The following is a 15,126-nucleotide window of genomic DNA, read 5'->3' as shown; positions in this document are numbered from 1 at the left end:
CAATTGCAAGTCATGCATTGCGACTTACTTTAAGTTGTGAATTCGTAAATAAAATTTTAAAAGAAAAAATAACATCTGTTACAATATATGAGATTTTATTAAGAGAGTCTTGAATAATGTCGAGCTTTGTATGAACGTAATATATTGATACTAACCTCCTGAAACAGTTGGACAAGAAAAATACCAAATAAAAAAATAATAAACAATACAAGAATCTAGGAGAATTTCGTAAACTATGTGTTTATATTTTTCTTGACGGGAATTGAATTGAATATCAAATCTAATGTTTCATTTGCTCGTTTTTACCGTTTGTTCATTTACATTCCAAATTGACATAATGCAATTTATCACTCAATTTTTAAACTTAATTTAGTAAAATTAGAACAATCCGCTGGATAATCTGTAATAGTCTGTAAAAAGAATACATTGCGAAATTGGGAATCTATTTTACACAACTTTAATAGATTAACAGAAACGTTGTTAAATAAACGCGCAAGGTATTTTTTTAAATTCTGCGCAACAAACATATACATGGTGTACATACACGTGTTCGCAACTATAAGTATTTTTAAAACTTTTCACTGTCAGTTGGCGTAAAAGTCGCTTTGTAACAATTATTTCGCCGATGACATTGAAACGCGTGAGAAATATTTGCATATTCGCCTATTTCAAATAGGCCTCACGATGTATTGTGTTTCCAAACATTGGGTATTTTAGTTTGCATAACCATCGGAACCGAACTTATAGTAAACACGTCCGCTTCGTCACCATTGAATATACATTAGGTGTATACCTAAATAATACCCTCTAGCGGCTCTTAAGGTATTTATTTCCCTGATATAATCTGAGTAAACTTTTCCTCCTTTTGGGTAATGAATATGTCATTACCAGAGTTGTAATGTAATGTTTTTAATAAACTTAACATCGAAACAAGAATTATCAAATATAAGAAAAGTTTCAATTATCAATAAGGAAAGTATCAAAATATATCTTTGTGTTTTTACGTAATCTTATAAATCTAGTTTGAATGGCAAATAGAGTCCACGTGATAGAGAAACCATTGATGACGTCCCTTAAATATGCGACTGATCCAAAGCGTCATTTACGCCTACTTACAATAAATGAGTTTCAAATTACGTACGGCTGCAACTGTCGCGTCGAGCGAAAGTCAACTTCAAAAATGACCAAATGAGATGGCGTCATTATATTTTATTTTGCAAACTTCAGTAGACATATTTATAAATATTATACCAAAAGACCCTCAGAAACAAACATACCTATATTTTTTGTATTTATTCCGATATAAGAGAATTTTCAAATTTTAAGTTTCAAGCATAAATACTTTTCAAAATTACTCGGGTCGAAGATAACATTACGGTATTTTTTTTTAAATGTAGAAATACAGACAAATTTCTGAAAAATCCATGCATTCATTTACAAAGTGATGCAGGATTCTCTCATATTAAACAAATCTGGTGATATACTAAATATATTATTTTAAGTTTTCATGTAGAAGTGTAATGAAATGGTGTATCTACTTCGTGTGCCAAGAGTACGGTGGTGATTTCCTTTTCAATTCGATTGAAGTATTCGATAAAATAGGTCACAAACTATTTTTTATAAAATCCCACTTTCATAGAAATAAAATATGAGTAGAAAGTTTATGTGACAATAGCTTTGCAGAAGTAAAGAGGCGACGGGAATGTCTGACGCCATTTTGCAATTCGTTGAGAAATTATTCCCACTCTATACCTTGGCCCAAATAACAAACGATTGGAACAATGAAACAGATGTGGGCGTTGCGGTTACGAATTTTTAGTAATTTGTTTATTTATTTTTTTTATCCAGTAGTTGACGGTAGATTAAAAACTATAACTACAGAATGAAATTTTAGGGATGATTATAAAGGGTCTAGTTATGAATACCGATCGAAATATCAAAATACCGATTTTAGATAAACTTGACATCGAACCAAAAACTATTAAATATAAGAAAAGTTTCAATTATCAATAGGAAAAGTATAAGAAAATATAATTGTATAATCTTGTAAATCTAGTTCTTAATGCAAATACGTGAGTCCACGTGATGGAGAAAACGTTTATGACGACGTTTAAATATACCCGACTGTTTCAAAGCGTCATTTACGTTTACTGACAATAAGAGAGTTTCAAACTACGTAAGACTGCAACTGTCGCGTTGACCGAAAGTCACGAACCGATTCCCATTTAGCAAAAACATCTAAAATCTTATCAAAATCGTATTTGAACTTTTCAATGCCTTTGTCATTTCTTCAGTTATTGTTTAGTTCGGGATTTACCATTTTGCTAGGCGAAACCAACCGAGAAAATACCGATATTTTCATTAAAAAATGATTACAATTTTAATCTATTATAATTTACGACCATGTTCTAAAACATTACATACGACGAAAGTTCCATATTACGTAACAATAAATTGTGTCTCATTGTATTATTTACTCAAGTGAAATATAAATACATTCACGTATACAAAGAGAAAATCACAGACTTTTAAAAGAAAATATAAATAAAAGGAAATCACAACCTTTTAACTTCCCCTAAGTGGAAACTTGACGAACTTATCCACAGATAATTATGCCATACTTTTCTATCAATAATTTTCATATTTTGTTGGTTAGAATTAGATCATACTTTAAATATGGTTAAATAAACATTAGGAAATTCGTATATAAGAACGTTGGATCCCTGGAAATATTAATTACCCACTCGAGAAGACTCGTACAACTTGTATGAAATTTTATATACATATATATTTAAAATTGATTTTAATATATTGCTATCAAAAGATTTGCAATTAGTAAGATGGTGGGTCTTAAATTGGTATGTAATCTTTATCATTTTTAGTTTTTTAAATTGTTTTGCTTTGATGTTTTTATTTTCTTTTAAAACAATTCATTGATTTTTCAGATTCAGATTCAAAATCATCTACTGGTCATGGCCTCATTAATTTTGGTCCAAAGTTTGATTGTAAAATCAGCCGGGTTTAGATTTGAGTGAGTATGTGAGATTTGGGATAGTTTGTGAGAAGGGAAGAATCATCCTGAGATTCTCTCTTGAGATTCCAGAACTCTGAAAACAGTTGATTTAACGTCATTTGGACAAAATGTAAAATAGGAAATTGATAATAAAAATTAAACGCTTCCCCTTAAAATTGACCTTGAATACCAGATAACAATCAAATACCTCATGATCTTTATTGCTTTAATTAATAAACACAAACAAATACACATTTATATTGGAATGTATTTTTCACTTTTATTGGCAGCTCACAGGAAGCGCGTGACCACAACTGTAAAGCAGTAATCGGAAGTGAGATGCCAGTGGAATTAGACAGCTTCGAGCCATATCATTCGGTCACAGTTCATTGCCGAAACGCAGAACTGCGATCGTCTTTTACCTTCACAACAGTTATTTGTTTACCAATATGTAGAGATCCAATCACAAACGAAGTATTTTTGAAAGAAGAAGGCAATCGTGCTTATCATATTGAAGAAATAACGACGGTGAAGAAATTTCAAAACAACATTCGTATGCCTATCACACTTGGATGCCGATGCGTTTTAAAGAGCACTGTTTAATAATGTAGACAACAATAAGAAGATAAAAACTGACCCACTGCTATTGCCGACTGCCTGAATCGGATATTCGTGACATTGATTATTGTGACATTGACTAAATTTTTTCGTTTGACCCTAAATATATATTATTTATTTAAATTTCCTACTGCATTTTTGGAAACGAATCGAATTCAATGACTTGATAAGAATATAGAAACAGATATTTATGAATTTTCATCTTAAAAGGAGTTTATATCTCTATATTATTTACTTCAAATATTATGAAATTTTTTTTTCTTCAACATTGAGTTTTCAAATTTCACTTGTTTTAAATTATTTATATTTATAATAATAAACGTTGTCAAAAGTTTCATTGAGAAAGTAACCATGTATCCGGCTGGTTATTTTATTTTTGTGACTCAACTAATTTATTCTACACTGTTCCTCTCAACATCGAGTTGTCATATTTTACTTGTTTCAAATTATTTATATTTGTAAAATTAAAATTGTCAAAAGTTTCATGGAGAAAGTAAATATGCATTTGGTTGTTTTTTTGTGAAATAACTAATTTTTTTCACACTATTCTTCTCAACATTCAGTTTTCAAATTATACCCAATGATTTATATTTGTAATAGTTAACGTTGTTAAATGTTTCATCGAGAACTCACCTATGTATTTGTTGCAACAAGAAGAATGTTAGATAAATTTGAATGGATTGGACTAGCCGAATACTCACTAGTGTAATTATTGTGTAATAAAAAAGTAAATACTATTATATAATATTCAAATTATAGTTTGCTATTCATCAACTCCTGTTAAATTCGTATGATATTGAAAGCATTAGAAATTTGCAACAAACGCCAGGCGTTCACACACAATGTCGCAAAGTTCAAACTATTTATTGACATTGTGCATGAAAATTGTTTGCTAGGGATTACGTATTTGAAAATGTCATAAAAACTTTTCCCCATTGCGTGGGTGATATTTGCATATTTGACTTATGTCAACATGGCTGGGTACTGTCTGTGATTTCCAGCAAATAAAAAGCACGAGATTTCATAATATCTATATATATATATATAACAACATGATTGGAAAAGAAGATCCGATTAAAATATCGCATTTAAATGATGTTCATCGAATATGAAACAGTTACGCGTAACCGGGTCACTAAACATTGAGATATTAGTTTGCATATGCATCGAAGCCTAACTTAGTAAACACGCCCGATTCGTCACCGTTGAACATACGTTAGGTGTTCGTTGAAAATACCCGTTTGGGGTTTTTCTTTTCTAAACTCGCTAAACTGTTTGTTCTTTTCAGTGCTTGCTTCACTTGATCTAAGTCGTTAACTCATAAACAAATTGTATAAGAAAACAATAACGTCTGTTACAATATATGCGTTTTAAGTAACATTGCGCTAAGAGTCTCGAAGAATGCCATACTTTGTAAGAATGCAATATTTCAATTAGCTGGGGATTTACCATTGCTACGCCGAAACCATTCGTTGAAAAGAATACAGCAATGCTAACATTACGCTAATAGTCTTGAAGCATGTCATACTTTGTAAGAATAAAATATGCTAATAACAACCATCTTGGACAGTTGGAGAATAAAAAATTGAAAAAAAAAAATGCCAAAACCAAAAGTTTTAATTTAGAACCAATTATTGAGTATTCACTGTAAAGCGGTGTTATAAATTCGATAATTTGTGCCAACTGTGATATCATTTTGCTCCAGAATAAACCATTCTAACGTAGAGTGAAAAAGTAATATTATTATTAAAAATTCCAAAATTCAGAATTTCGTAACGACGATAAAAAATGTTGAAATTTTCGGTTTTAAACGAGTCAAACTGTTAGAATCTCCACCACAAATTTATTCTGGTATAACCATCCTAATCATCCTAATGCAAGTTCCATATTCTAATTCACTTGATTAAACTGTATTCCTTGGGACTGTAGTGGAGAATTTAAACCAGGTTTGCGATTCTCAAATTTCGAACCTCCATTTTGAACGGCCTAAGTTTATCTCTTCATAGGGTTAGGATTTGATACTCTTTGTCACTCCAAGGATATTCATTCATGCGTGAAAAAATTCCCCGAATGAAAGTCCAGTAAACCTATGGCGTGTATCATTTTTGAAATTAAAGTGCTAAAATAAAGAAGTTATAGTGTAGTAATTTATTAACATTCGAATTAAACATGTTTTACATTTAAATTTCGAAAATGTTGACACTCAAATGTTCGAAGTGCACCAAATAATATTTGTTTTTTAAGTGCACTTTGAGAGGAAAAGTTTGGGAATCATTAATTTAGCAAGTTTGAAAAAAAAATACCCCAAACCGATATTTTAAACATGTGCATAAAGTATGTTCATAGGTGAATAATCAAACGTGTTTGCCAAGTTCGGTTTTGTGCTTATGTAAACTAAAATACTTCAATGTTTAGAGACACAATAAAGCGTACGTGCTTATTATTTACTGAATTCTTCTTTTCTAGTCATATTGTTATATATAGCTATTATGAAATTTCGTTGCGTTTTATTAGAAGAAAATGACGGGTTTTACTTGTAATTTTATTAACAAAGCCAAAACAGCTTAGGGGATGAAAAAACTTTCCATGTCAACAGTGAAATACAATAGATTAATGTGTGTGCGTCAATATGCTTGCTATTTTATCAGATCATTTATATTAAAGTTTTCAATTATACGTGTATATAGACAGAGCTCCTCTGGCTTTCGGTTTGAAAGTTTTTAAAACTAATCTAAATATCTAGACTTTCACATAATGAAACAACACCGGTTGGGATTACGTGCCCGTTGTTATTTAACTGTTTCCAATTTTATACAAATCTAACTCAGTCGATTTCAATTTGCATAGTATATACTTGAATATTTTAGAAAATCATACCGGTGAACATTGAGTTTCAATCAATTTATATTGAATTTCGAATTGTATTATTTCTGATTGAATAACAAATGAATAGAAGGGCAGGCTACGTTGTGAAATAGATTTTAACATACCCAGACCATATATATGTTTCCTATGAATTTTCCTATATTCAAACGAATAAAAAATATCATCTTGAGTAAAATACTGCGATACCAAATCAATTAACGCTATACTCTCAACACACTTGACACAAGGCAAACACTGTAAGAGGTATGACAAGGTATTTTATACAAAAAATATGTCAAAGATGATTTATAAAAACATTATAATCAAATACATTGTTATTTTCTCAACGAAACTTACAACAACGTACAATATCACACATGCAAATAATTTATTTAAAACTAAAATTGAAAAATAGGTGTTTAAAAGAACACAATTTTGACAATATTTGAAATTAATGATATAAACTTATATATCATTTCCTAAATAAATACGCATTGATTAATATAAGCGGAATAATTGAAGTTGGATTTGGTTACGAAAATACAATAAGAAATTTAATAAATATTGTTTAGAAACAGACCTCAAAAATTCGGAGCATACTGAATGTCACAAAAAATTCGACTAATTCTGTCAACAATAGAAGTAAGTCATATTTCATATCCAAATTTTGTCTCCATTAGAAAACAGTGCTCTTCAAAACGCATCGGCATCCAAGTGTGATAGGCATTCGAATGTTGTTTTGAAATTTTTTTACCGTCGTTATTTCTTCAATATAATAAGCACGATTGCCTTCTTCTTTTAAAAATACTTCGTTTGTGATTGGATCTCTACATATCGGTAAACAAATGACTGTTACAAAAGTAAAGGATGAGCGCAGTTCTGGGATGGTGCAATTAACTTTAACCGAATGATGTGGTTCGAACCCGTTTAAATCCACTGACATCTCACTTCCGATAACCGCTTTGCAGTTGTGGTCTCGCGCTTCCTGTGAGCTGCCAATAAAATAGATATATATGAATATTAATTTGTATTTGTTCAGGATATTAATTAGATCATTAACAAAAATAATATTTGACTGTTAGATGTCTATCAAAGTCACTACAGGAGGAAGCGCTTACATTTTATTTAAATGTGCTTATTTCTCATTTTGTACTGATTTACTAGTATTGGATTATGCAACGTAACATCAACTATCTTTTGCGATTCTGTATTCTTATTTTCGTATTCTCTAGGACTTACTGAAATCTGAATCCGACTCCTTTTGCAACGAAACTTTGGATCAGGAGTAAGACGACGATGACGAGTTGATATTCATGAATCTAAAAAAACATAAATTGATTGTTTCAAAACTAAAGCCAAACAAGACAAATTAAAACACAAATATAAAAAAAAATATACCGATTTGAGAGACAACATCTTTTGGTTTTTAAATCTTTGGATTGCAGTATACCTAAATATACGATACTTTAAAAGTTGAACAGATTTTTAAACTTGAGTATTTGAAATTTCCAGTGAATCCATCGCTTTTATATACTGATTGGATATAATTCAGTTGACTATATTTAGAATCTGATCTTACTAACACGTTATGACAATATTTGAAAAAATGATTATACAAAAATTTTTCAATAGTTTGAAAGGTTCTCTAGTTTCTGTTTAGGAAAATACAAATCTCACAATCCCCCAATATTTAGTAATTATATTGTAACTTCTTCACTTTCTCCCTGTATACGTGAGGGTATTTAATTTACTTAAATTGAACAAATGAATTTGACAACATCATGATAACACAAACGAGAACTATAGCGTTGCGTCGGCAACTGACACGTCAGAACAGTATTATAAACCGCTTTAGGGAAGTTTCCTAACTTGATTTTACGCACAAGCCTGGAAAGAATACATTTAAAATAGTACCCAAGGAAATATATTATAATATTTTATTTTTAATTATAATTTCACGTCTTTATTAATGAAACAAAATTCAATTTATTGTTGTAACACTGCGCATTCACAAAACACATTCAAGAAACATCAGAAGGCACAAATTTTTCATTATTTAACATTATTGATATAATACCCAATGTCTCTTAATTTCAAAAAATTGTATATTTAATAATCTTTGTTTTGAAGTTTTTTTGAAAGGGAAGAAATCATGACATTTCCATGACCTAAAAAGTTTATATCAGGGAAAAACCCAAGAGGGTATTATTGAGGTACGTATAACGTATTTTCATCGGTGACGAGTCGGAGGTGTTTACAAAGTTTGGCTTCAATGCTCTTGCAAACTAAAATACCAATGTTTAGAAACACAATTTATTGTAAGGAGTATCTGAAATTGAATCTGAATTTTACTTGCTAATCATATTGTAATATATAGATATTACAAAGTTTCGTTGCTTTTTAGGTGATGGAAATTTCAAATAGTACATAACAATTATGTTATTATAGGAAAATAGTTTCCACGCAGTGGGAAAAGTTTCTGTGACATTGGCGAAATTTGTAATTTGTACAAGGTGACTTCTAGATGTCTGTCGCGCAGAATTAGAAATAATACATTCGAATTCTAATAAACAGATTTTTGTTTTTTTCCTCAAATTGTGTAAAATAAATTTCGCAATTCATATTTTTCATAGAATAAAGCTAGTAAACCCTTTGCTTCAAAAATAGGTTTTAAAAAATGAATGATAGACTGTAACATGTCGGAATAAAACATGAATGTACACAGTTAAAAAGGAACAAATGAAATAACAAATTTAAAATTTAATTCAAGTCATTTAATTCAAATTTCAAAAAAAAAAACTACAAGGTTAATATTAAAAATTTGAAATTTTTTATTAAAGCAAGAAGATATAAATAATATAGAAATAAAGATAAAATGTAAATCATAATTTTCAATAATACAGACACGTCTTATAGAAATTTGTTCCAAATTAAAATTTTGTTTTGTTCAATTTCAGTTTGTTTTTTAATTTTTCTTTCTTAAATTATTTTAGAATGTTGTTATCAATATATTACATTCTCACACTTTTGGTTTAATATTAATAAAAACGGATATATTGTAACAAATGTCATTTTTTCACATGGACGATAGCTTTAAAATGACAGCAAAACTGCATTACAACAAAGTATAAAAAGAATAAAATTTATTCCAAGAAATTGATTATTGTTAAATTTAGTATTATACTAAAGAAAACTATTATATCTTTACGCCAAAATGTCGCTGGATAATCAAGGTTAAATTTTTGTCATATACCACGATCACTCCAATTAGGGTCCGTAACATGCTTATTCTAGTAGTGTTATAAATAATACTCAAAGATTGACCAGTATTATAGACTTTACCGCCGATCAAGGTTAAAGAGTTGGTAAACTAAGTGGGCATTCAATGTTTACAACAACTATGCGCCTGAAACTTTTTTAGTATAATTTGTTATATTGATTAACATATCAACAGAAAAGAACGAACCATTTTACAAGTTTAGAAGTGGAAAACCCCAAACGGTTATTTTGAACGTACACGTAACATCGCTCCATCGGTGGCGAATCGAACGTGTTTACTATGTTCCGCCTCGATTCTTATGCAAGCAAACTAAAACACCCCTATGGTTTAGAAACCCAATAAAGCATACGTACGACTTATCAATGAATGAATATTATTTCATCAGATCACGTATATTTGATCTTCTAATACATTAAAGTAGACAAAGGTTCCTTCCGGTTTTTGTTAAAAAACTTCTAAAACTAAATTAAACATCTAAACATATAAATAATACAAAAATGCAAATTGAAATTCTGTGTCCTTTGTTTTACAAGTCAACATTTAAAAATCAAAAACTTGGAACGAATACAAAAAAAATTTATTCACGCTCGACTATAATTTGAATAGTAAATAATTACATATTTATAAAAGTACACTGTAGGGAAATAAGCTAGCTCCATTTTTTTTATCATTTGAATTAATCTAAAATGGGTTTCAAAATTGAATCATAAATTTCCTTATTATTATTCCGTCGCCCATCTAAATATTAAACAGCAGAGAAACAAAATAAAGTGGTGGAAACTGATTTTAGAATCAGTTCTTTAAGGCATATTGCCGGACTGTCAGTATCGGTACGTTCATTATCCCGTAAAACGTCGTTGCTTGATTGTCTGACTGTCTGGGCTTCATACGCATATGTATTATTGTTTAACCTTTATGGTGGGACTGTACAACAAGGGACTAGCATTAAGTGCAGAAAACAGATATTAAGCACCGTAATCGTAAATATAAGTTGGTGGACGAGCAGTAAGCTACATCATCAGAGCCCGTTTCCGAACTGCAGTCGATTTTTGTTGATGCCGTTTTTAAAAATACAAGTAGAAAACAAAGTCGACTTAACTAAGTATAGTAAGCGACTAAGACTATAAAAAAGTATAAATATTTAAATTTATTCCAAAAATTTTCCTGGATAACCTTCTTTATTACATTTTGTTCTTTTTTATTTCTTTTTTATTGTCTTATACCTGACAGGGGCAAACTACCGCTGGTCAAATCCGGTCCATTGGGTAAATCAGTCGGCCCGTCTGATGTTACCACAGCCAAATTTTGGTGTTTCGGCTAAAATAGCTCAAGAAATTTGTTGAGAATGCGATTAAATTTAGTTTTGGCACGACGTTTATTGTTTTCCACGTTCATGCTTTTGTAACACTTCATATTCATAAAATGTAACCTATTACGGCACATTACATAGCCCGTCAGTCTAGATGTGCAAAATTGTAGTCCGTTGATCCAAAAGCCTTTCCCGCCCCCGTCTTATGCCGTGTTTCCCCAAAAATAAGACAGGGTCTTATTACAATTTTTCTTTCAAAAAATAACACCATCCACTAAGTCTTATTGTTAAGAGGATGGCTTTTATTGAAAAATTTAAAATTCAGACTAGGTCTTATCGGTTTTTGAAACTACGAATAAGTTTGCCTTGAACCGAAAACCATGAATTTAGTTTTTGCATGGTTCAAAGATAATTTAATAATTTTCACCTAAAGGTTGACCATCTCAATTGTTTTTATTGATTTAAATCCGCTGTTTTTCAGAGCGTGTAGCAGAATCAATAAGCCCAATATCGCCTGCGCCTGGTTTCTGTTGGTCATTGATATAGATTAAAAATAGGAGAGGTCCAAGAGTGTTTCCCTGTAGAACGCCATATGTTATATTTTCAAGAGAAGTCATACAATCAATGCATTCAATGTTATTGTCTTTCACTTAGGCATGGATGCAATAACTTGAGAAGTAAACCTCGGATTCCATGATGAGACATATTGCCAAAGCAAAATGTCATGGTTTACAGTGGCGAAAGCTTTAGCCAAGATTTAGGCCATTGAACATAAGGCATAAGGAATAGGTACGACTTTTGCTAATTTTAATATATATGGATAATTACATTCACTTAAAATCAAAAGGGAATAAAATGGGGGAATTTTGTACAGAAAATGCATTAATTTTTTTTTAAAGACGAATCAATTTTAGATGCAATCTGGTAACAAATAGCTTCTTGAGAAGTCTCAAAACATCGCAAATTCTATTGGTATATATATTATGCTTTTTTAACCAGAAACTTCAATGCAAGATGGCAAGTTATGAGTTTTTGTTTATGATATTACGAACTTGCTTCCAAGTTTGCAACCAAACTTATTTTGACAAACTTCAATTTTTTTTTTGTAGTAAATTTTTCAATAAATAAATAAATGAATGTTTTATTAAATAATAAATTCTGAATCCCGAGTCTTCTGATTAAATATTAACAGCTCATTAGAAATATGGGTACATTTTATTCAGTCACACTTGTTTGTCTTCATCATGATTGTTCCTCGATCTTATCGGAAACGTTGAGGATAAGCTAAAACATATATTCCTTACCGGTTCCAATCCGCGACAGTTATGCCTATATATTTGAACATCATCTACATTGGCTAAACGCGATAAATCGAATACCCACAGCACTGTTTCACTCTGCAGAGGTTAAGATTTGATACAAAACTTATTGCACACTTCATGGGGTATTTATTAGAATTGGAATTCCCTTCATTACATGGCATTGTATTAAATGTCTGCTTGCTTCAAATCACTAAAATTCCCTATGTAATTTCGCTGTTTTAAACTAAATTACAATATGTAACAAAAAAAGCTTGTTCCCATGCAGCTTTTTACCTAGATTTTCTTTTAGCTTTTAATATGAACTTAAATCAAGAGAGCTACGCCCAAATATATGCACACGTCTGTTCGCAGTACAGTTCGGTTACCGTACCGTCAGATCACAGTCTACAAATATATTCACACCAAGCGAAGCAGTACATTAGGACACAAAATGGCGTCCGATATCCGCAGAACGTTCGGTGACGTCATAGCAAACAAAAACAAATCTCACAAAGCTAACAGAAATATTTGAATTAAATAAAAGTAATAGCCTCCTGGAAAAAATTTCATCTTCAACCACTAAAAATTTCAAAGCAATTGGTCCAGTGATCAAAGAGAAAAGCGGTTTTTTAATATTTCCACTAGGTGTCCAAAAACTTTCAAAGAACAACAAGAACAAGAACAACATAACAACAAAACGATCGCTATGTCCACTAAACGTGTCCAATAATCACATCATGCACACCTGGTGAAAGCGACATCTAGTGGGGCCTTGCAACTAGTCCCAGTAAAATATGATGTCAATGTCACATTCAAAAATTGGCCTTTTCACACGCTGTCGAGGCATAATCGGATTGTGATTGTTCATTACCAATGAATGTACAATAAATAAACGTAAAAATTACTTGGACTATAGTTGAAAATTTTAAAAAATATAATTTTTTGACTAATTTTAAGTATTTTTGGTTATCAAAAAGTAATTTGGAATGTGTGTGACTATGTTGTTAATGAAAGTTTCAAGAACTTTCATATTACAGTTCTTCACAAAAATAACGATTTTTGGCGAAACACCTTCAATTTCTCAAAAACAAAATTAAAACCTAATATGGACATTTTTATTGCATTTTGGGGTGTATCCAATTGGAAAATGATAATGATTAGAACCCAAAAACAAAAATTGTGTTACACAGAGTGTTTGCCGATACAATAAATTGTACGTACCGCCAATTTAACCAGTGCATACATTAAAATGTGATAAATTTGATTAACCAATAATCAAATAAATGTTTGTTTGAACTACTGGTAATGAAATATAAAACGGCAACAAACCGCGTAACCGCAACAAAGCAAACGACTTAAACACTTATCAAAACCTATATGAAAGTTCTTCTTAACCTGAACCAAATAAATCCAGTAAAATCTTTAAATTGGCGAGATAATTTGTCAATAAGATGATGTATTTTACAACAAAAAAACACGTAGAATTGTGTTGAACCTTATTTGCTTATATAAAAAAAATGGAATAATGCGTGTACAAGGAAGCGATAGCCATTTATCTATAATCTTTTGGTATAGTTTCCTGGAAAAACATTTTTTCTTAAATTGAGAATAGGATAATATTCACATACATTTAAATAACGTTCAAAAAGATGTCGGAATGAACAGAATTCATTTTCTTCAATTCCAAATTCTGAGGAGCCACTTCTTTAAACTCTAATAATTTGCTAATCTAATCTATTTTTCTTGTACTCTTCCTCGCAAAATATTTCGGAGTGAAGATGTAAAAACACGTCATAAAAAATAATTGTTCTTGCAGAAATATTTTATTTAGAAAAAGTGAACTTTGATAAACGAAAGTAATGTCAAAGGCAGATTGTGAACAATTTACCGACTAACAATATATTGAAGTCATATTTTCATGTCATATATGCATTTGACAAAACGAAAATGGCACAATGATATATACATATATTAGCAAGAGTATGTTAAAACGGTTTACAGGTTTTATTCAAACGATATTAAGCTGATTTAAAAATGGTTTTCAAAAATTATCTGGAATTGAAAAACCCGTCCAAGTTTCGTTCACCTCATTAATGTACACTGTTGCGTAAGACGCATCGACACCCAAGTGTGATAGGCATACGAATGTTGTTTTGAAATTTTTTTTACCGTCGTTATTTCTTCAATATAATAAGCACGATTGCCCTCTTCTTTCAAAATTACTTCGTGTGTGATTGGATCTCTACATATAGGTAAACAAACAAATGGTGTGAAGGTAAAGGATGAGCGAAGTTCTGCGTTGCTGCAATTAAACTTTAACCGAGTGATATGGTTCAAAGTTGTCCAAATGCACTGGCATCTTGGTCCCAATAACCGCTTTGCAGTTGAGGTCTCGTGCCTCTTGTGAACTGTGAATTCAATTAAGGAAAAATAATTTTGTTGGATGCTACGTAATTGAGTTACGTGTCGCCTCGTTCACTAGATATTAAATTTCCTTACTTCCATGAGTACGTGGTGTAGTATTTAAAAGCATCTTAAACATCAATTTTGTTGGAATATTATTTATCATATAAAGTACTCACTCAAATCTGAATCCTTCTCCATTTACATTCAAACTTCCGAACAGCATAAACAAGATGGTGACCGTTTGGCGAAAATGAATCTTCAAATGAAAATATAATAGTTTAATAATACCTGCATGAAAACTTCTATTGTTATAACGTTTGAGAAACAAAATTTA

General features: G+C 30.7%; 1 protein-coding gene and 1 long non-coding RNA gene across 2 annotated transcripts in view; one reads left to right on the top strand and one right to left on the bottom strand.

The window, feature by feature from the left end:
- Positions 1-15,126, top strand: part of LOC144428122 (uncharacterized) — a 149,710-nt gene that overhangs the window by 38,193 nt on the left and 96,391 nt on the right. The gene's annotated exons all lie outside the window — the stretch shown is intronic.
- LOC120338308 (uncharacterized) lies at positions 6,617-8,031 on the bottom strand. Its single transcript, XM_039406290.2, has 3 exons — positions 7,895-8,031; positions 7,736-7,815; positions 6,617-7,488 (listed from the first exon to the last, which is right to left on the bottom strand). The coding sequence occupies exons 1-3, from the start codon at positions 7,910-7,912 to the stop codon at positions 7,173-7,175; spliced, it is 414 nt and encodes a 137-aa protein (XP_039262224.2). The 5' UTR covers positions 7,913-8,031; the 3' UTR covers positions 6,617-7,172.

Source organism: Styela clava, chromosome 10 (assembly GCF_964204865.1).
Source record: "Styela clava chromosome 10, kaStyClav1.hap1.2, whole genome shotgun sequence".
In the NCBI taxonomy this organism is placed as follows: Eukaryota; Metazoa; Chordata; class Ascidiacea; order Stolidobranchia; family Styelidae; genus Styela; species Styela clava.
Note: the sequence above shows the minus strand (reverse complement) of the source record. Positions and strands in the feature narration are given on the sequence as shown.

Excerpts from the sequence above, each read along its gene's own strand:
- LOC120338308 (XM_039406290.2), bottom strand. Across the intron at positions 7,489-7,735 it reads GGAGTCGGATTCAGATTTCA|CTCACAGGAAGCGCGAGACC; the intron begins GTAAGTCCTAGA and ends TTTTATTGGCAG.